We start from the raw sequence: 20267 nt of genomic DNA, 5'->3' as shown, positions 1-20267 counted from the left end.
TCGTCCTCGATCAAAATCGAACGCTACTCTACTCCAAAAAGTAAATTTTAGAACGCAATCCTGTATCTGTACATGTATACAGTGACGACAAAGCGACTGTGGTATTATATATATATATATATATATATAATTTATTTGCAATTTTCTTTCTCTTTAGAGAAAGGTTTATTCTATTGATAATAAATAGAAAGAGGTTTATATTCTATCGATAATAAAGAGAAAATTACAATAATGGAGCTAAAGCGACCAGATAAACCATCTCAATGCACGTGGAAAGCGAATGAGGAAAATTCACCTCACACGAAACGAACAGAGTAAGTTTATTAAAAACTTTATGATGCAATTTATATATCCCACATTTTGCCATTACACATGCATGCTACATTACAATTCTATACCAATTTTAATAGTTAGAAGCTTTCACAATATATTCTACTAGTAAAATTTATAGAGACCGCAACATATGGTATTACAACTAAAATATGAAGAGTTAAATAAATAAAAAGCATTGTAAAAATTTATACAGATATTACTACAGTTATAATATATACTGTATAAATAAACTGACAATAATAAAATGCACAAGACAAATGTGCCAATCATATTATTTTGTTATAGGACTGCAAACTGCAAGAAAATACTACCTGATATTTTAAGTGCAATTGGTCAGACGCCCCTCGTTCGGCTCAATAATATTCCTAAATCTCATGGGATCAAGTGTGAAATGTGTTAGTAAAAAATTTTTATATTCTATATATTTTATAAATTAAAAAAAGCTTCTCTGATTAAAGCTTTTATCATCAATTACTGCTATTTTTTCACACAGATGCGAAATGTGAATTCTTTAATCCTGGAGGTTCAGTAAAAGATCGAATAGCGCATAGAATGATACAGGATGCGGAAGAAAAGGGGCTGATAAAGCCAGGATATACAATAATTGAGCCAACTAGTGGAAATACTGGAATTGGTCTAGCAATGGCCGCAGCAGTTAAGGGCTATAAATGCATCATTGTGATGCCGGAAAAAATGTCTAATGAAAAGGTCTACGTACTTCGTGCTCTCGGTGCGGAAATTGTCAGGACACCAACCGAAGCTGCTTGGTATAGTCCGGAAGCGCATATCAGCGTTGCTCAAAAATTGCAAAGAGAGATACCCAACAGTATTGTCTTAGATCAGTATACGCATTCTGGTAATCCATTGGCACATTATGATCTAACTGCGACTGAACTTTGGGACCAATGTGATGGGAAAATAGATTATGTAGTTGTTGGTGCTGGTACTGGAGGAACTGTCACTGGAATTGGACGTAAATTGAAGGAACTGTCGCCTGATGTAAAGATTATTGCTGTAGATCCAAAAGGAAGTATCTTAGCAGAGCCATCTGAATTAAATAAAGAGGACACTGGTTTCTATGAAGTAGAAGGAATTGGGTATGTATCATGTATATAAAATGTTATCATTTTACCCAGAATAAAAGTAGTCGATTAAAACATCTTTTTTCTTCCAGATACGATTTTATACCGACGGTCTTGGATCGCAATGTTGTTGACACGTGGATGAAGACGGAAGACTGCGAGTCACTAAATGCAGCACGCGAATTAATTCGTCAAGAAGGACTCTTATGTGGAGGTAGCAGTGGTGCGGCACTTTCGGCGGCAATTAAAATCGCTAAAAATCTGCCGGCGGATAAACGTGTGGTCATTCTTTTGCCAGATGGTATACGCAATTACATGACGAAATTTGTATCGGATCAATGGATGGAAGCCAGAGATTTTTTGGTAAAATCATTTGCGATATACCAAAGATATCATATATTTATATATTATTATGGATGCGTATAAAATATTTACTAAATCGTAATCTTTTTTTCCTTCAGACGTGCAAACCTTCAACAGAGATAAACAAATGGTGGTGGAATAAACCATTATTAAATTTAACGTTAAATAAACCTACAGTATTATCGAAGGGAATGTCATGTCAAGATGCCGTGGACTTGTTTAAAACTAGCAACATCCAACAATTATTGGTAACTGATGACACGAAAATACACGTGAAAGGTGTTATTACGCCAGACACGCTCCTGTCTAATTTGATTTCTGGCGCGGTGGAGCGAACGGATTGCGCCGAAAAAGTCATGATCAAGCAGTTTACAAAAGTAAACTGCTCAATTACACTGGGTAAACTATCGCGTATTCTTGAAAAAGAATCTTATGCCGTAGTTTTGAACGACGATAATGCATTATGCGGGATTGTAAATCAAAATGATATTTTCAATTTTATAATTAAAGGCGATAATACAGCGCAGAGTAATGGCATTATGTAAAATTCGCCCATGTTGTTACATGTGATAAAGCAAGATCGTCGTTTATACAATATTTGTGTATATTTAGATAATTAAGAAGATTAAATACAAGAATAATTGAATTGTGAAATTCTTTGCATTATATGAGATATTATTTTTTTGTATCTATACAATCTCTTGTATGAAATTAATTTATTATTTATATCTGACAAGAAAAATTGGCAATAGAAAGAATTTTATATTAAAAATTTTAATATATTAATACGATTTTTCGTAGTCTTTTAGCATTCGTAAATTTTAAGCATTTAAGTTTTATACATCCATTTTGATTGTGATTTTATGAATTATATTATATATGTAACTGTGTAGAAAGAAGAAAAAGATAAAAATGTATCCACACACACACAAACATATGTTTATAAATACATATGTTATTATTTTTGAATGTACTTTGGAATAAAAGTATCTCTGTAATTCATTTATATATACAAATTATAAGAATTTTAAATAATTATTCTCTTTCTGAAAATTAATGATTTCATTTGACCAAACATAAAAATTTAAACATTTAAATATCTATTACGTTCCTTTATATTTGATAAATACCAGAAATTTTATCATATATATTTCTTTTTACATATATCTCTATATCTATACTCTTTTATCAAATCATATTAAAACAGCTATTAAATTTTTTGAACTTGAACATGAAATTTACAGCTTGGTAATGTAGTAGTCTCTGCTGTAACAGTACTGATAATACCAAGATTTGCTAAACTACCTCTGAGAAGACCGCAGGTGAAAGCCAGTAGACGAGGACTCTCTTTAAGATACTGTTTGCTGTTGCTTGTCCCAACTTTATCTAATAATCTGAAGGCATTATCTTGCAGCACATATACTCCATGATGATTAGTTCTGAGATTATCAATTTGCTTGTGATATAGGCTGGACCAGAAATCTGTGCAGATAAACTTAATCATATCCAATTCATCCTTGAATCTGCTCCATTCTCTTGTTAGTCGTTCAATAATTCTGTATCCGACACTGAAACCCATCCATTCTAGACGCGAGAGCTCTTCTTCGCCTTCCTGTTGAAAATAATACAAATTTTCAATCAGAGAATTCTTTTATAGTAAATAATAAAAGGTACTATATCGCATGTAAACAGCATTACTTATTACTATCATCTCAAGCTCATTACTTACTGCAGCGTTAGATGATTTGCTCAGAACATAATTGACCAATTCAGCATGCAAATATTCAAAGAGGCAGTCGTCGGCTTCTCCAGTTGCATTAGGATTTGCTTTTGAATCGATTATTTGTTGCTTCATTTTTTTTCGTCGATATTATTTCCTGTTTCACTCGATTGTGTATAGCTTATCCATGTGCAGCCTGTTTTTCAAACATATATATATTGTGTACCATTTTAGGGAATGTATTTGAAATAACCTAAATACACATACAGTCATTAACTTTGTGTTTAGATTGTTAATTGAACTAATCAATCACAATTTAATCAAATTAATCGCTAGTCCATGCATTTGCGATTATAAAATATTGTAAAGTACGTATATTAATACATATCTCATACATCATATGCACATACTCACGTATGACGTATGGTGAACTCTTCGTTGACACATGCGCAACAATGCGATTACATGATAATGCAGTGTACTACTGGTAACCATGGAAACTGTAAAGCACATTTTCTTTACATAATATAATTGTAATTTCTCTAACATTAATATAAAAATATGTTTGCAAACAGTCCAATCTTTCACAGATATTTATTTAAATATTTTTTATTAAATAAGGATCCTTATATATATAAAGTTTGTATAAGAAATAGTTAAGTATGTAATTTAAATTATATATGAATAAATAATAAATAATTAAATTATATATATATAATATATATAATTTAATTATATATAAATATATTATTTATATCCATAATAATATTTCTAAAATATTAATGTTTAACGTAGAATAGAATATGGAGAAATACATCATCAATGGTCAAATTGGTGAAGGAGCGCAAGGATTGGTCTTAAAAGCACGTGATATATCCAAGGATCAGGATGTGGCACTGAAGAAGATCCTAATTAAAAGGACCGAAGATGGTCTACCTGTATCCATCATACGAGAAGTGAAAAGTTTACAGCAACTTCAGCATCCTTATGTACATTCACATCTTTCTATCTTTCTTAGATTAGCCTGAAACAAGGAATTAATTGTATTGTTACATTTATTTCACTTTAATAAATATTTGTTATAATTTATAATTATTGTGCAATTTATACTTGCAGGTTGTTCTATTATTGGATGCTTTCCCAAGTGGCTTAGACTTCGTGATGGTGTTTGAATACATGCCAACAGGTTTATGGGAAGTGTTGAGAGATGCTGATATATCATTGACACTGGCACAAATTAAAACATACATGAAAATGTTGTTGGAGGGTATGGCTTATGTACATGGAAAGCATATAATACACAGGGTACTCAAATATTCAAAGATTATTCTTATTTTAGATCTATAGACGTAATCTCTTCCAGAATGTTTTTAAAAAGTTTTTAAATTTATACTTTTAGGACTTGAAACCTGCAAATCTATTGATCAGCACCGAGGGTATTTTGAAAATCGCAGATTTTGGCTTGAGCAGATTGATGTGGCAGGATAGTTCGAAAGCGTATTCACATCAGGTCGCCACAAGATGGTATCGGGCACCAGAATTGCTTTATGGAGCGCGATATTACACGTCCGCGATCGACATGTGGTCGATCGGTTGCATATTTGGCGAAATGTTAAACACTTCTCCATTATTTCCAGTAAATATTCCACTATCATTAAAATAAATCGATAAAATATGTGGCATAAAATCATGATGTATATAAAATTATACAATAGGGTGAAACTGACATCGAGCAGCTAGCTATAGTTTTGAAGTATTTAGGCTCTCCTACATCCGAATCATGGCCCGAATTATCTTCATTACCAGACTACAATAAAATCAACTTTCCTTATCACAAAGGTACGACGTGGGAGAGTATTATTCAAGATGCACAACCGGACGCTATCGAACTGATCAGGAAAATTTTGATTTACAATTCGTCGAGACGCCTGACAGCTGAACAGGTAGATTATTCTTGCGTCTATAAACATATATATATATATATATATATATATATATATACATATATGATATAAATAAAATTGATAAATTGTTTCAGGCATTGTGTCACAAATATTTTTACTCCAAACCTTATCCATCAATGAAGAATTTAATAAAACCGCCACAGGATCATCGTTTACGTGTAAAACCAAAAGAAATCAATCCAAATGTGCAAACAAGCACGCTTTTCGAAAATCTTTTGAGTATCATGTAATAATGTTGTATATATAGTATATTTTTAATGATACATGCATATATAATCTATATAATGCATGAAAAATGTTTACAAAAAAAAATTTAAAAATCCGTTAAATATTTTATATAACAGATTTTATTTAATTGCCATTTCTATAAAATGCTAATATCCTACTAAACACCTCCGGATTATAACCCTCCACTACAGGCCTGCCATCATCATATTCGGCTTTTTCGTAAAGCGTCAAAGGCGGTAGAGCGCACCAGAAATTTTTCACACTGACATCATTGGTGTCTAACGAATTGAGTTGAAATATATAAAAATGATAATTCTTCCCGTCCGACTGAATGCATTGCAAGGTCACAGGTTCTGGCAATTTCTTCACGGATGAGCCGAACTTCTGTCGCGCACAAAATGCTGCCATGGTGTACGATTTTATCAAGGTGCGACCGAAAATCTGATTTTCCGTCACAGCCAATTCCGTCAAATTTTTTACTTCTTCTGGGTCGTAATGCACAAAAATAGTGTGGACATTTTTCCAAGGCGTTGCTGCGCTGACAGCTATCAAATGCAATACATTTGTCATATTATGAGGATAATGTATATTGATATATAACAAATATGTATTTAAACTCACGATATATGTCTTCAATTTTGTAGAAATTTGTCTGATCCAAACTAATAGTATAATGCATTGGATGGATGCTCGGAAGATCTATTTCCATATTGCAATTAGAACTTTCTAATGGTTTTAGAGGACTTGCTGACATGACCATCACATCTGATCTTAAGGCAAATTGGATGAGATCTGATTCTTTTTCTAAAAAAATATTTTTGTTATGCAATATTTATATTATGCATGTATTATTTAATACTTCTAAATATGTAGATTACCTAAATTTAATATTGTAATCCCATTGTACAATATGCATCGTTTCCTTGCAATATCTGGCCCTGACAAAGATTCACAGAGTTGTAAGATCTTTCTGGACAAATTTCGCCTATAAAAATAACAAGTATATGGTTAAGAAATACATATGTAAGTTGTTCTATATATGTAAAAATACTTTATCCTTAATTTGCTAACATTTTTCTGCAGTTGGTTATGCCATAATCTCTGGGAAACACCCATGCAGGTCTTTCAGGATCCTTCCTTTTTGGTAGCTTTTCTTGATGAGCATCAAATATATTTGAAGTATAAATTATTCTAAAAATGATAAGAAACATATGATATATAAACATGTAATATATAATTTTAAAAAAAAAAAACTAAATTTAATATACCTTTTTACTGTGTCATGTACATTTTCTGGTAGATCTGGAAGCGAATCTTGTATATAATTTGAAGAGCTATCTGGCAGACACACAGTGTTTGTTAATATCTGTGCTTGGCAAAAACCTTCTTGCAGAACATTATGGTCCTTAAATACTAAACAAGCCTGAGCTTTCCAATCAGGATGTGTTTCGTCAAGAGATATTCTTGGTTTGAGTCCTTCTATTTCCAACCTGATATTAAATACAGTTTGCAATTGATATTAAATACATAAAATAGCGATAATTTGCAAAGAGAATATAATTTTTTTTTAAGTACTTTGTGTAAGTCCGTTTTGGAGCGACCACATCTAAAGCATCCTTTACCTGAATCTTAAGTTTATTGGACAAATAGTTTTCTATTTTGTCACTGTATATCTTACGTTCACGTCTTATGTACCACAATTTAGTAATCTGTCTACCTATGTGTTGCTTGTATAATATTTGCGTGAGCTTCATCGTATATCTTAATTAAAATAGATAAATTAATAATGAATGTGAACAAATTTTGAAGGTTATGTTTTTCACTGGGGGAAAAACTTCCTTCTTTATTAAAATATTAAATTCTTATCAAATAACATCGAAAATCGAATGTTGATATTCTCGTGTGATTACACCGAGAGAAAACAATCAAATGGAGAATCAAGTAATTTTTCAGATATATTTCTCCTTTCACTACGTGCAAAACATAACCTTTTTCCGGATTGTAACAATTCTAAGTTGCAATCGATAATCGATATTCTATCGATAGAAGAAAAGTTCATTCATCAATTGGAGTCTCGATGACCTGGGGGTCGATCATGTAACTTTTCTTTAGAGCGAAAACGTGAAAAGTGAACAATTTCACTATGGAAACCAATGCGTGATTGGCGGAACAGAGCAAAATTTTTCACTTTTCACGTTTTCACTTTAAAGAAAAGTTACATGATCGACCCCCAGAGATAATATAAAACATGGACGTAAGAATACCTGGACGGAACACAATACTGCGGGGGTGAAGCACAAAGGGTGAAGGGAATGAAATGTCTATTGTATTTCAGGCACAGAATGAAGAGAGAGATATCTTCACTTGAATAATACTTGGTTCTATGCGCAACGCGCAACACGGGACGAGAGAGAGAGAGAGAGAGAGAAAGAGAGAGCGCGTGTCGATGTGCGCGGTGCGTTCGACTTTTAACCTTCAAGTGGCGCCGCGTTCGCGGTCGGAATTCGGCGCGCGGAGTGGGGGGCTGTGGTGGGGGGTGAGAGTGGGGGTTGCGCGGCGCACCGGCGCGCGCGTCCCCCCCACTCTCACCCCCCACCACAGCCCCCCACTCCGCGCGCCGAATTCCGACCGCGAACGCGGCGCCACTTGAAGGTTAAAAGTCGAACGCACCGCGCACATCGACACGCGCTCCAATATTATATATTATATATTCTATGGTTGCGCGATTTGAAATTGGCAACACTGTTCATGCTATAAACTATAAACTTTGTGTCCATGATATAAAAACTTATTACAAAGTAAAAATAGCTTGGCAACTTGAGTAGAATAAATTAACTGCACAATAAATATTTCTTTAATAATATATTTTTTTAAATTAATATGTGTGTGTTTAGTACAAAATAAATTTTCCCATCCCTTTTTTTCGTATTACACCTATATACATATACATAATATATAAATATATATAGCAAAATCTATTTTTATATTAGCATACATATATAAATTTAGAAGCTAATGAACCTTCTTAGCTGTGGGATTGAGCATTTTGCGCCTTTGCGCAAACATATGCAAATAAAGATTTGGGAAAACTGCAATAAAATGTATATACATAGTTTATAACTTTGTTTCCTATATTATTCTATCCATGTTCTATCACATACTTACTTGGTATGTAACCCATCATAATTATTATCAGGACATACATATAGCTAAATGTGAAATTCCATTTGTTCGGCAATATATAACTCCATGAATCAGGACGAGTGCTGGAATATTGTATAGCAGCATAGAAACATAATAATTCACCAGTTACACCAATTGGATACAATATAATAAATGTGGTGTATCTGAAAATATATTTCAATTAATATTTAAATAAAGCAACAATTCAAACTTGAGATCTTTTAATTACGGCAAGATTGCATACCTAAGCCAGATCAATATATGTGGCATAATATTAATGAGATTCGCAAAATAATAGGAGTATCTAATGATTTCTGTGATAGACCATGCAATGAGAGCCAGCGGAACCCCTGGAGATGCAGCAGCATATGTAGAAGGAGTAGCCAAGATAATTCCGTCCACAACCATCACACGACTGAAAACTTGGAATGTTGTGATTATAACATTAGAAGGTACCAGCCCAATTGCTGCGTGTATTATCTGAAAAATAATAAGCTTCTATAACAAACTATACATAAATAATATAGTGTATATATATGTATATTTGCATGTAATTATGTATGTAACTTTACATAACTTTACATAACTTTTATATAACACTTTTTCAAATATTGCAGCTAATATGTTAAAATCTAAAAACTCTTCACTTCCAAAATTATCTATCTGCTTTTTTTCCTACTTATATTCTTTAACAATAAGATATTATAAATACCTCTAATACAGCTGCATTCTGAAAAATAATTACAGGTAGTTGTGTTTTATCCCACAAGGTGTTACGAGAAGGATTGACGTAATGTTGTATAATCAGATACAATATATAACTCCATCTGAAATAAATAAGAAAATTTTATTTTCGAGAATGAGCATAATTAGAATAATATGTAAAATTATAGAAAATATTCTTTATAAGCAGAGAATATTCTTAATAGCAGAGTAATAAAGAAATTTCTTATATACTATAATTTCTTATATACTATAATTAGAATATTCTAAAAAAACAAATATTTTAAAGAGAGATAAATTCAGAATCTACACCGTTTCGTTATTCATCTGATATATTTTAGAAAAAAATTTATATATACCCCAAAGTCTGTACAAGATTATACGATGTCAGGTAGAGTTTTGAAAAAGCGCTCGGCTTCTTGGATTTCGTTCCAGCCATATCTGCGTAAACAAATTTTTCAAACGTTTCGCCGCTCCGTTCTTCAATGATTTGCAATAATATACTTCACCGCGAATGTATGATCGCTCTTCAATATGCGTGCTCATTCATTATAAAAAATCATGTATGCACGTTTCGCAACGACATATTTGATTAGTAATCAAAAATGGAAATGCAATAAAGTGTACTCGTCCACGAATCAAATTACATTTTTCACGGCGAATGTTTTTTCGCTCGTCGCGATTTCATACATATTCATCTTTTTTTTTTTTTTAACTTGCAAAGGTTAATCGTATACCGATATTTTTTTAATATGTTACACGTCACTGCGCTGTGTAATGGAAGATTCACATTGCGGTCGAATTTGACGTATGTCAGTTTGATATACCAATAGAAAATGTCCTAATCATTTGACATTTTTCTCCCTAGAGAACAAACTCTCCTATTGGACGCCGAACATCGAGGTAATGTGAATCCGTCATAAGGAAACCAGCCTTGCGTACTCATTATCGTATTTACAGTTGTGATTTGTGTTGATTTTTCGAGCAAAATACATATTCGCCGTGTAAATTGCGCGCCAATCGATCGAATGAGGGAATAAAAGAGTGGAATGAAAGAATGAATGAAAGAAACAGTGTGACAGAAAGGAAGGACAGATAATAGCAGTTGGACGAGTTTTGCGAGAGAAAAACAGAGTTTCTTGTTCGCACATCTACAAATGAACGCTCTGCGTTGTTTTGGAAGCTTGGAAATCTGTGCAAATCGATGCACACTGCATAATAAGTCGAATATATTGACTTGCAAATGAAAAGAATGCCGTGTTTTGCACGAATCGTCGATGAAATACTTGCGACCAAAGTTCTCGAGCATTCTTCGACGTTTGTCGATTACCATTTTAATTTTTTATGAAGTAATAATTTTTGCCTCTTTTTTTCTCTAAACAATAATATATAAGACACCGTGTGCAATCACGCAATATTCGCCTAATTCTCTCGTACATGGCAAGGGAATCTTACACATAACTGTGATAAAGAATTATTAATACCAAAAAAAAAAAAAAAAAAAAAAAAAAAAAAAAAATGCACAGAATCATCGAATTAATCTTAAACAGCACCTTACTATGGATATTCTTGCAAACGTTGCCGAGTGTATTAATTACTGTTCTGTACGAATTTTGCATTCCTTGGATCGTTTGGGGCTCGTTAATTATTGTGATTGCACTCAGATTGGCCCGAGTGTCTCCTCCGCCTATCAAAACTGTCCAAGAAGTACTCGGTATGAATCCACTCCTCTTAGGCAAAGATAACTCTGTGCCTGAAAAACATGGTAACGGAGAACAATACTGCATGCGAGTGGTGGCTCACCGTGGTGGAGGATATGATTATCCTGAAAACAGTTTGCTGGCTTTACGAAATGTAAACTTACATATTTCAAAATATCTAGCTATATAAAATACTCGTAAAATTTCTGTTGGACTTTGATACTTTTTGTATCTCAATTTTGTTATTGGCTTATTTAATATAATTGCTGCTTGATAGTACAAAATAGGAACTAATAAAGTTAATGTTGTTTATCAATGTTATTTAACATTAATATTTTAATCATCCTATTTAATCATTAAATATTTCTATTACATTCGTACACTAATTGTATGCATTTTTATTTTACATATATATGCCTTAGAAATATTTCTTTAATATTACCTATACTTCTTACAGAGCAAGGGAAAGGGCTGCAGTGCTGTAGAGCTTGATTTAAGACTAACAAAAGATAACATTCCAATAATATTCCATGATCCAACAATTGAAAGACTTACAGGCCAAACAGGAACAATTAGTGAGATGACATGGGAGGAATTAAGAGAGTTAGATATATCTTATAATCATCCACTTAGGTATGATTATATAACTTATAATTACCTGCTTACATAGGTATGATTGTGTACATATTTTTTTTTTTATCTAATTATAATTTTTTAATAGTCCATTTTCTCCTTATTAGTTGGATATTCAATACTAGAACTTTAGATTTAATCTTTTAATTATAATTCATATTTAAATATATAATTATATAATTTATATATAAAATACAAATCTTATAAATAAATATATTATATATTTAAGTATTTTAATAGAAAAAAATGTACGCGTTTTATCACAGGAACAAGTTTTCTGACGGCGAGAGAATCGCGCTGTTACACGACGCGCTGCAAGAATGTCTGAATGGCGAACAGAGAGTAATTATAGACATAAAAGAAACAAGGACGGATGTCGTGCAAGTTGTCCTAGATGCGTACAAAAAATATCCAAAGTTATTTGAAAGAGGCATCGTATCGAGTTTCAATCCGATCATAGTATACATGGTACATGCGGAAATTTTATTCAAATATTAATATATAATTTGTATGCCTAAAAGAATATCTCCCAATCGTAAATATATTCGTTTTAATTTTACGATCAGATTCGGAAGAAGGAGCCACGTATTGTCTCGAGTCTTGCTTGGAGGCCGTATTATTTTTCGAGATTATCATACGCTGGCTTAGAAGCACCTGGCGCGGTACGATTTCGTAATCCGTTTAAACATTTGGCAGCTTGCATCTTGGAGATTTTGTACGAGTGGTTACTATCTCGCTTCGTTTATTATATTGTTGGCATTTCTGCTATACTATTGCACAAGGATATAGTAAATCCGTACGTAATTCGTTATTCAAATCGAATTCTTAATGATTTTATATGTATATATTCGTAAGAACGAATAATTACGTATATATAATTGTGATTTATTTCAGACGCGTAATAGAACGGTGGAGTGAACGTGGTATTCGCGTGATGGCATGGACGGTAAATCGACCGTCGGAGAAAACGCACTTCTCGAGGCTCTTTAAAGTCACTTATCTAACTGATACGCTACATCTAGAGAAGGACATGTAGTAAATGTCCGATATATTTGTTCAGTATTAATTTTCAAAGACTTTTGTATGGTATGCTGGCATTATACAACGTACAAATTTTTCTACTTCTGATTACACAGATTATATCATAATCGAGCATCTAGTCGGGTCGTAAAATTGACTTAAACTTAGAATATAAGGCACTCGTTTTATAATTGGAGACAAAGGAATTTATCGCTTTTACGTTCTGATCGAATGTATGTATGCAAAATTTTCATTTTATGAAAAATAAAATATACTTTGACATAAAGTATAACGTCTTGTGCAATTAATTATATCTATGAAAAGCAATAACAAATCGACTCTAAGGAAGTTTAAATGGACGGAGTTATAAATGATTTCTTGCATGATATATATAGCGAAGTTTATTATAATATTTCCTATTTACAAAGTAAATTATAACTCTTAAAGAGAGTCAGGTGTATATGTATATATAAAACTTAGCCAATTTCTTTTTTATGGACAATCATAAGATATAATTCTTTGTTAATAGGAATCTCAAAATAGATTATTTCTTTCATGATTGCACAGATATATAAATACATGTAGTGTCAAAAAATACTTCATCGAATAATGGATATCTAATATTTCATCATTGTGTTAAATATAGCTGTGCGATTATCAATCTTTGTGCACAAATTATTGCTTATAATTAGATTATTATGTTCTTTCTTTGGATAATGCATAATGTTATAAAATGGCACATTTATATGTTGTTTCATATTTATGCCAATAATCAGTTTAAAAACAAAAGTATTTGAGAGAGAGAGATTATGCATAAAAGAAAAAGTCATTGCAATATAAAAATTTTTAAATGTACAATATTTAGGTTTTGGATTTGAAGTACCACTTCAAACAATAGTAGTAAGTTTACTTTTACGAGATTCCATACCTTCAATGAGGCCAGTTAATAGATCTTCCATTTCTGTTGTGGCACGTTTCAATTTACAATTGTCATTGCCGTCGTACGATTCTAAAAAAATCGCATATATAAATTAACCATATATACATTTGCATAACATGTGCCATAAATGTATCAAAATAATTTTATTATAAAATGGTTATTATATCTATGTATGTGTGAAAACCTAATACCCTCTGTACTTTTGTTTTTGATGATTAATGAACACTTACCATCGAGCAAACAGTCATTAGCAACCATATTTTGCAGTCTATCTAATATATCATTAAGATCTCCCTGAATATTTTGCAAACTACTATGTTGCGAATGTTTATCAGGTCGTTGCAAGGAAGATGGAGTATTATCTCTATGAATGCCTGTAGGAGACTGAGAAGCTACGAGCGACGAGTCATTATTTGCATTATTAATTGCGGTTGCATTAGCCGCATAATTATCTTTGCAATTTGAATTGCCAGCAGCCAACCACTGAGAGAAACCACTGTCAGTTGTATTCAATTCTCTTCTCCTTCCTAAAATTTAATTCAACATGTATTTTCATAAATCTGTCTATCAATAATTATTTTTAATCGTGTCGCTATACTTTATATTTACCTCCAATCCAAGTGCTTAATTCCATGCGACTGTTTTTCGGTATATTACCGAATCCAGAACTCGTAGAAGCTTCTTGGGCACAAGAAAGAGCATTGGCGTTATCTTTCCCTTCCGTATGCTCTATAATTGATGTGGTATTAAAATCCGATGTTAATTTATTTTTGCTGCGAAGTGTTTTTTGTTGATCTGTAGTGTCTTGCCTGATAATCGGACTCAATTCGAATTCTAGAGGCAATGCTGTAAGTCTGGATGATAAAGGTGGTAACATTGGGGTGCTTTGCATACGAGTAATCATCTGTGGTACTTGAGTCACATCGGTAAATAAATATTTCTGCAAAAATTACAGAGTTAGTGAACAATGTCTGAAGAATCTTCGACTTAATATACCTTAAGCGTTTTTAGTCGCTGCAATTGAGATTCGATGGTCGCTCTATGACGTTGTAGCCGTTCTGCTTTGGTGCCTTGTATATCGAGCAATTCAATTTGCAGTTGTCGATTTTCCTCTTCCAAATGCATTATGATACTTTGTAATTCCTTTTGCGGATCACTGAGAATCTTTCGTTTAACAGTACTCCTCACTGAACCGTAATCCATACGTCTTGTTTCATTACTATATATAAAAAAAATTACTAAAGAATAAATATTGTACAATTATATACAAATGTAATTATATACATGTAAAGCTGCAATTTATACGAACCTGGTAACATCTGTAACTGGATCTTCTATTGCGATTGTTCTAGTAGGGCACAATCTCAATTTATTTCTAATCAGTTCAATAATCAGTTTTGTAACTTCGCGATGTGAAGTCTGCAAAAGAATTATTCTTCTAAGCAATTTAATTCACACGATGAAAGAGAAGTTTAAATATATAATACAATATACAATTATATAGTTACAATATACCTTAACACAAAATTCACGAATTGGATGCTTCAACTTGTGCTTGTTTGACGTCTTGCCTAAAAGAAAACATTCTTGGCACTGATGGTATCCAGTGCATTTCAAACATGTATATCTTGGTCCCTGTACCGGTGTCACTTTACATGAAGAACATCTGATATTATGTACAACTGCAAAGAAAAATATAATTTATGTTGCCATATTTTTAAGTAACAATAATAATGTAATAATAGTATAATAATTTAATTCTGTCACTGACTGTGTTCTGCAGATTTTATTCGATTGAATGTTGTTATCCAGACAAGCAGAGGAGGTTCCTGCATGATCCATGCAGCAAATTCTGCTTCAGTAACTCCAAGACCTCCTTGAGACTAAAATATGTTTTAAAAGGTTATTTAAAAGCTTATTTTTAATAAAAATAATAAACACAAAGTCAATTGTATTATACCTTTATAAAACAGGCATCTATATGTGTCTGAATCTGTTCATACCCATATGTTATAGTTTCTCCAAGCATTTCTGTTACCTTACAGATATTTGTTAATAAGGTATGCAAACCAGCTCTAGATAAACATGCATTATGATCAGCTAGTTGCTGATACAAATATCCATACTTTTCTTGTAATTTACCATTACTTAATAATACCAATGCAACTTTGACTGAAAACACTAAAATATTTCCAGTATTTTGTCTGCAATGTGTGTGTTAAACATAATTTCATTAAACACAATTCATATTTTATCAGTACTTTGTTTCACACTATAAAATCATTTGTTGTTGATATTATATACATGTATTTATAAAAATACTTCAAAGTGTAGCAAAATTAATATGTTAATATTATTTATAAAATGTAAAGAGAGAGAGAAAGAAAGAAAAACAAAAACTTACTTGTCAAAAGTATTTAGAATGTAATTTGTAGCAAGCTTTGTTACAAAATCAACATCAAAATTGAAATTGCTTTCTTTTTGCGCCGCAAAATAAATATCAGATAAAACATCCTCGATCTCACTAGAGTCTAAATTAACACAATTTTCAGTGATGGAAAGTCTATGACGTTCAAATACTCCCGCTATTAATTCCAATTGTACATGTTGCACTAAAAAAAAATAAGATAGTTTAAAAAATAATAAAATTTATTTTATGGGAAATTAGAAATTAATGAGAAACTTACTATTCAATTCTTTATGTAATATTTGCATCTTTGCAGCAGTTCTATAAGATGTGTAACGAATAGCATTACATCCTTGTATAGATCGCATAATATTTTCCATGGTTGAATATTTATTCACTAATCACTCTTGAATTGCTATCACTCTTGAATTGTTATTTGCCTTTTGTAAGTTACTTTTCAAGCATATAACTTTAAATCTGCCAATAACATTGAAAAATTATTTTTATATTTCTAAAGTAATTATCTTCTCTTAATTCTATGTGTGTATGTGTTATTAAAGGATATAAATTTATACTAAAGTTAAGGGTCGGCAGGCGACACGGTGGAGACGCCTGTCGGCCGGCCGGGAACTACGGATTCGTTTATATAAGATTTTAGCCAAAATACTGAATGAATCCGATTAAATTTACGATATTTCTAATCAGTAGAATTGTCCGCAGCCCGCTAAAGAGCTATTTTTTGGAAAAAACGTAAAAATAAAATTTATAATAAATTTGGTGAAATACGCAGCTAGCAACGGGTAAGGTTGGGTTAGCCAGGAGTCCGTATTTAATTTATTATAAATTTTTCAGAGCAAAAATGCAAAATCCGACTCTTAGGCGGGCTGCTTTATTATATAAAGAATATATAAAAAAAATTTCATGAAGCTACGTGACTTCTTCGATGCAAAATCTTATATGAACGAATCTCACTAGATCTATATCTAAGAGCAGCTCATGGGGAATTTTCGTGGTAACATACTGACAAGAGTGACAAGGAGAGATTATCGCATTCTGTCTTTGTCTCTCTTGTATCACGAATATGACTAACAATGAGAAATAATCTTTTTAGAAATATGTATACCTATAATTTATAATTATATTATTTATTATATTTCTTTATTTTAGAAATATATACCCCGATAGGAAAACATTTTATGACAAAATCTAAATGAAATTTGAAATGCTGCAATTATGTATATATATATATATATATATATATATATATATATATATACACATATATATATAAAACAATACATGTAGAAAAGAATATATATTTGCACAATTTATCTCTAAATAGTTTTTCAGCAAAACAGTAGCGTTATGGCGAATCATCTAGATGAAATATTTACAAAATATAATTTGGAAAGAAATTACCTAATATAATTGATAAATATATTTGAGTTTTATTATTTTTAAAATATTTTATAAAATGAAGTAAATAAATATGTATATTTATTTATATAACAAAACATGACTGATATTCTTAAATAATATATAATATCTTAAATAATGTATCAAATACGCCATATATTTACTGAATATTAAATAAGCAGGGAGCTCTATTTCAATATAAGAATCAAAGGACATTGTAGAAGTTTATTTATTAAAACTTTTAATGAGAATGTCTTTATTGAAGATTTTATTGTAAAATAAAGATATAGGCTTCACTATTTTTAATTTTTATAGTAATATAATATTTTATATTTTAAGTTACAACAGAAGTTTTTTGTATATAATATGTGGATATACTTAAGAAGATCTGTTATTTGTTATAAATATTTAATTAAAGATTAAGATTCGTTAAATTTTTAATTAAAGAAAAAAGGCAAAGAGCAAATGCAAGTCATATTGCAAATGTTGGTGCATGAACAAATGGGACACATTTCAATACCAAATTAGATTTAATGATAACAATACTTTATTGTGCTTTTTTATCAATTACTATTGCACGATTTTATGCATTTCTGTAAAAAACAAAATCGTTAAATTGTGTCATAAGCTTTCTTTGTAAAAAAATAAGTGAATATTTATAATATATATAGTATCACGATCGTATATTCTAAAATTCTAAAATATTCACAGATCAATATAATCGTGTTTTATATCTAAAAATTAGCCAAACGGCATAGAGTTTATAATATACCGAAAAAGTTTAACATACAAGTTAATTCAAAACTATAGAATTTCCGTACAGTCAAAAAAATATTTGATATAAAAAAACATTGCCAATTATGGAATTCTAGTGAACTTACAAACTCTGATATATATAATCTTATTAAAAAAATTATAATTTAAAATAATTTTCTATTTAAAAACTATATATCTAAACGTGCATATAATTTTTATTTAACATTGACTTCTATATGATAAAAGATTAAATTGTTTTAATTAGTAAATTAGAATGTATTTTCTGAGCTATCAAATTTAAAAAACCGCTTAAAATATCCTATTATTTGGAATTATTTGGGATATAATATTATTTATAATACATGCAATTACAAATTTTGTAATTTTAATTATGATTACTATTTTCTACTAGCTTTAATTGCACGTACATTTTATAATGGGAGAATAAAAGAGAAATATTGTACATATATACAGTAGATATACTTTTATAGATATACGTTTATAGATATACTTATTCTTACAAATATGTAATATTGTAATATAAAATAATAAATTCGCAAGATTGACAATATTGATTTAATATTTTTTAACATCGAGAATATTTCTCTCTTGTTTTAGATAAATTATATTACTTGTCAAATATATATATATATATATATATATATATATATATATATATATATTAGAGTGGCGCTTATTTTGGATTTTATCGAATTCTTTCGCTCCCAGTTGTCTAATTCATCCCAAATGGCTAAAAAAAGATACCCATGAAACACGAGCTCTGTAGCTCAATATTAAAGGGTGCCACCGACCATCTATTTATTTATATTTAAATAACATGGGTTTTTGAGTAACTTTTAGCTGTGATTTTTTTGAGAGGTAAAAAAAAATTGTAAAAATTTAAATCCTATGCGAATTGTTTAAGTATTTGACATACTTTCAGCAAGAATTTTGTCAAAATTCCGATAACATATTAGACGCGACTAAAAATAAATAATACTGACCAAAAATTCTTTTATACATAAAGTTATCAGTTTTATTGTTTCAATTAAGATTTCACGTATTTTTATTGATATTTTTATTGATATTGTGTTAAAATGTAGTTGTAATTGACGAAGACCATACAAAACATATTTTCAAAAATGTTCAAAATAAACAATGGAGTGCTTTCAAAAAAGGGTCGCAAGAAGAATCACTTCTAACCTTACCAGTGAAAATACAAAAAACACCCTTTAAAATGAAAAAAAATTAGCACATTAATTAAGATCTGCATTTAAACATATTTTTTGCAGAATAACAGTTAATAAACAGTAATCTATGCGGAAAAAGTATTAAATTATAATTGAATCCCTATTTTATGCAGGAATGGTTTGTGAGAGTTATAATTATAAAATAGGGATTTAATTACAATTTTTTAAATACTTTTTTTGCATAGATTACTGTTTATTAACTGTTATTCTGCAAAAAGTATGTTTAAATGCAGATCTTAATTAATGTGCTAATTTTTTTTCATTTTAAAGGGTGTTTTTTGGCGTATTTTCACTGGTAAGGTTAGAAGTGATTCTTCTTGCGACCCTTTTTTGAAAGCACTACATTGTTTATTTTGAACATTTTTGAAAATATATTTTGTATGATCTTCGTCAATTACAACTACATTTTAACACAATATCAATAAAAATATCAATAAAAATACGTGAAATCTTAATTGAAACAATAAAACTGATAACTTTATGTATAAAAGAATTTTTGGTCAGTATTATTTATTTTTAGTCGAGTACTCTGCGTTGATACCACTGCTT

At 30.7% G+C, this 20267-nt stretch overlaps 7 protein-coding genes across 11 annotated transcripts in view; 3 read left to right on the top strand and 4 right to left on the bottom strand.

Annotated features, from left to right (window-relative positions):
- The first annotated feature begins 32 nt into the window (after positions 1 to 32).
- Cbs (cystathionine beta-synthase) lies at positions 33 to 2432 on the top strand. The gene is made up of 5 exons (XM_083051620.1): positions 33 to 314; positions 619 to 728; positions 827 to 1430; positions 1508 to 1778; positions 1877 to 2432. Exons 1-5 carry the CDS (start codon positions 232 to 234, stop codon positions 2321 to 2323), a joined length of 1515 nt encoding a protein of 504 aa, XP_082907746.1. The 5' UTR covers positions 33 to 231; the 3' UTR covers positions 2324 to 2432.
- On the bottom strand, positions 1876 to 3998 carry Trs33 (trafficking protein particle complex subunit Trs33). Of its 2 annotated transcripts, none has more exons than XM_083051635.1 (3): positions 3913 to 3998; positions 3508 to 3694; positions 1876 to 3390 (listed from the first exon to the last, which is right to left on the bottom strand). In XM_083051635.1, exons 2-3 carry the CDS (start codon positions 3631 to 3633, stop codon positions 2989 to 2991), a joined length of 528 nt encoding a protein of 175 aa, XP_082907761.1. In that variant the 5' UTR covers positions 3634 to 3694; positions 3913 to 3998; the 3' UTR covers positions 1876 to 2988. The 2 variants fall into 2 exon arrangements, with proteins under 2 accessions (XP_082907761.1, XP_082907762.1); XM_083051636.1 differs by lacking the exon at positions 3913 to 3998 and adding an exon at positions 3766 to 3902.
- LOC145943793 (cyclin-dependent kinase 20) lies at positions 3947 to 5698 on the top strand. 3 transcript variants are annotated; one of them, XM_083051628.1, is made up of 6 exons: positions 3947 to 4031; positions 4294 to 4487; positions 4615 to 4803; positions 4898 to 5134; positions 5214 to 5441; positions 5537 to 5698. In XM_083051628.1, the coding sequence occupies exons 2-6, from the start codon at positions 4302 to 4304 to the stop codon at positions 5690 to 5692; spliced, it is 996 nt and encodes a 331-aa protein (XP_082907754.1). In that variant the 5' UTR covers positions 3947 to 4031; positions 4294 to 4301; the 3' UTR covers positions 5693 to 5698. The 3 variants fall into 3 exon arrangements, with proteins under 3 accessions (XP_082907754.1, XP_082907755.1, XP_082907753.1); XM_083051629.1 differs by having other exon boundaries at positions 4029 to 4153; XM_083051627.1 differs by lacking the exon at positions 3947 to 4031 and adding an exon at positions 4077 to 4158.
- A 93-nt stretch (positions 5699 to 5791) lies between these two features.
- Mrpl37 (mitochondrial ribosomal protein L37) lies at positions 5792 to 8157 on the bottom strand. Of its 2 annotated transcripts, none has more exons than XM_083051623.1 (7): positions 7955 to 8157; positions 7266 to 7451; positions 6959 to 7180; positions 6762 to 6881; positions 6569 to 6675; positions 6312 to 6494; positions 5792 to 6235 (listed from the first exon to the last, which is right to left on the bottom strand). In XM_083051623.1, the coding sequence occupies exons 2-7, from the start codon at positions 7442 to 7444 to the stop codon at positions 5814 to 5816; spliced, it is 1233 nt and encodes a 410-aa protein (XP_082907749.1). In that variant the 5' UTR covers positions 7445 to 7451; positions 7955 to 8157; the 3' UTR covers positions 5792 to 5813. The 2 variants fall into 2 exon arrangements, with proteins under 2 accessions (XP_082907749.1, XP_082907748.1); XM_083051622.1 differs by lacking the exon at positions 7955 to 8157 and adding an exon at positions 7679 to 7891.
- Positions 8158 to 8533: 376 nt separating this feature from the next.
- Hacd1 (3-hydroxyacyl-CoA dehydratase 1) lies at positions 8534 to 10340 on the bottom strand. The gene is made up of 5 exons (XM_083051630.1): positions 9956 to 10340; positions 9586 to 9700; positions 9118 to 9353; positions 8856 to 9037; positions 8534 to 8779 (listed from the first exon to the last, which is right to left on the bottom strand). Exons 1-5 carry the CDS (start codon positions 10033 to 10035, stop codon positions 8703 to 8705), a joined length of 690 nt encoding a protein of 229 aa, XP_082907756.1. The 5' UTR covers positions 10036 to 10340; the 3' UTR covers positions 8534 to 8702.
- A 136-nt stretch (positions 10341 to 10476) lies between these two features.
- On the top strand, positions 10477 to 13148 carry LOC145943792 (glycerophosphodiester phosphodiesterase 1). The gene is made up of 5 exons (XM_083051626.1): positions 10477 to 11450; positions 11754 to 11929; positions 12196 to 12397; positions 12496 to 12725; positions 12824 to 13148. The coding sequence occupies exons 1-5, from the start codon at positions 11115 to 11117 to the stop codon at positions 12963 to 12965; spliced, it is 1086 nt and encodes a 361-aa protein (XP_082907752.1). The 5' UTR covers positions 10477 to 11114; the 3' UTR covers positions 12966 to 13148.
- Positions 13149 to 13333: 185 nt separating this feature from the next.
- The window catches only part of LOC145943781 (uncharacterized), a 50758-nt gene continuing 43824 nt past the window's right edge, over positions 13334 to 20267 (bottom strand). The window contains exons 2-11 of the mRNA XM_083051604.1: positions 16577 to 16773; positions 16294 to 16501; positions 15850 to 16093; positions 15661 to 15772; positions 15405 to 15571; positions 15199 to 15308; positions 14886 to 15108; positions 14499 to 14829; positions 14120 to 14416; positions 13334 to 13958 (exon numbers count right to left, since the gene is read on the bottom strand). Coding sequence (XP_082907730.1) covers positions 13837 to 13958; positions 14120 to 14416; positions 14499 to 14829; positions 14886 to 15108; positions 15199 to 15308; positions 15405 to 15571; positions 15661 to 15772; positions 15850 to 16093; positions 16294 to 16501; positions 16577 to 16676 — 1914 coding nt within the window. The 5' untranslated portion in view covers positions 16677 to 16773 and the 3' untranslated portion in view covers positions 13334 to 13836. The remainder of the gene's footprint in view (positions 13959 to 14119; positions 14417 to 14498; positions 14830 to 14885; positions 15109 to 15198; positions 15309 to 15404; positions 15572 to 15660; positions 15773 to 15849; positions 16094 to 16293; positions 16502 to 16576; positions 16774 to 20267) is intronic.

Source organism: Prenolepis imparis, unplaced genomic scaffold (genome assembly GCF_030444845.1).
Source record: "Prenolepis imparis isolate NDT839.2.m4 unplaced genomic scaffold, iyPreImpa1.0 SCAF_12, whole genome shotgun sequence".
NCBI classification, from domain to species: domain Eukaryota; kingdom Metazoa; phylum Arthropoda; class Insecta; order Hymenoptera; family Formicidae; genus Prenolepis; species Prenolepis imparis.
Note: the sequence above shows the minus strand (reverse complement) of the source record. Positions and strands in the feature narration are given on the sequence as shown.

Bases quoted from the DNA above. Each gene is read 5' to 3' on its own strand.
- Cbs (XM_083051620.1), top strand. From the start codon at position 232: ATGGAGCTAAAGCGACCAGATAAACCATCTCAATGCACGTGGAAAGCG. The intron at 1,431-1,507 runs GTATGTATCATG...TTTTTCTTCCAG, and splicing joins TATGAAGTAGAAGGAATTGG to ATACGATTTTATACCGACGG. The intron at 1,779-1,876 runs GTAAAATCATTT...TTTTTCCTTCAG, and splicing joins TGGAAGCCAGAGATTTTTTG to ACGTGCAAACCTTCAACAGA.
- Trs33 (XM_083051635.1), bottom strand. From the start codon at position 3,633: ATGAAGCAACAAATAATCGATTCAAAAGCAAATCCTAATGCAACTGGA. The intron at 3,391-3,507 runs GTAAGTAATGAG...TATTTTCAACAG, and splicing joins GCAAATCATCTAACGCTGCA to GAAGGCGAAGAAGAGCTCTC.
- LOC145943793 (XM_083051628.1), top strand. From the start codon at position 4,302: ATGGAGAAATACATCATCAATGGTCAAATTGGTGAAGGAGCGCAAGGA. The intron at 4,488-4,614 runs GTACATTCACAT...TTATACTTGCAG, and splicing joins AGCAACTTCAGCATCCTTAT to GTTGTTCTATTATTGGATGC. The intron at 5,442-5,536 runs GTAGATTATTCT...AAATTGTTTCAG, and splicing joins GACGCCTGACAGCTGAACAG to GCATTGTGTCACAAATATTT.
- Mrpl37 (XM_083051622.1), bottom strand. From the start codon at position 7,749: ATGAACTTTTCTTCTATCGATAGAATATCGATTATCGATTGCAACTTA. The intron at 7,452-7,678 runs GTTATGTTTTGC...ATTTTAATTAAG, and splicing joins TTGTTACAATCCGGAAAAAG to ATATACGATGAAGCTCACGC. The intron at 6,882-6,958 runs GTATATTAAATT...TATCATTTTTAG, and splicing joins GTACATGACACAGTAAAAAG to AATAATTTATACTTCAAATA.
- Hacd1 (XM_083051630.1), bottom strand. From the start codon at position 10,035: ATGGCTGGAACGAAATCCAAGAAGCCGAGCGCTTTTTCAAAACTCTAC. The intron at 9,701-9,955 runs GTATATATAAAT...TATTTATTTCAG, and splicing joins AATCTTGTACAGACTTTGGG to ATGGAGTTATATATTGTATC. The intron at 8,780-8,855 runs GTAAGTATGTGA...ATTTTATTGCAG, and splicing joins TATGATGGGTTACATACCAA to TTTTCCCAAATCTTTATTTG.
- LOC145943792 (XM_083051626.1), top strand. From the start codon at position 11,115: ATGCACAGAATCATCGAATTAATCTTAAACAGCACCTTACTATGGATA. The intron at 11,451-11,753 runs GTAAACTTACAT...TACTTCTTACAG, and splicing joins GTTTGCTGGCTTTACGAAAT to AGCAAGGGAAAGGGCTGCAG. The intron at 11,930-12,195 runs GTATGATTATAT...GTTTTATCACAG, and splicing joins TCTTATAATCATCCACTTAG to GAACAAGTTTTCTGACGGCG.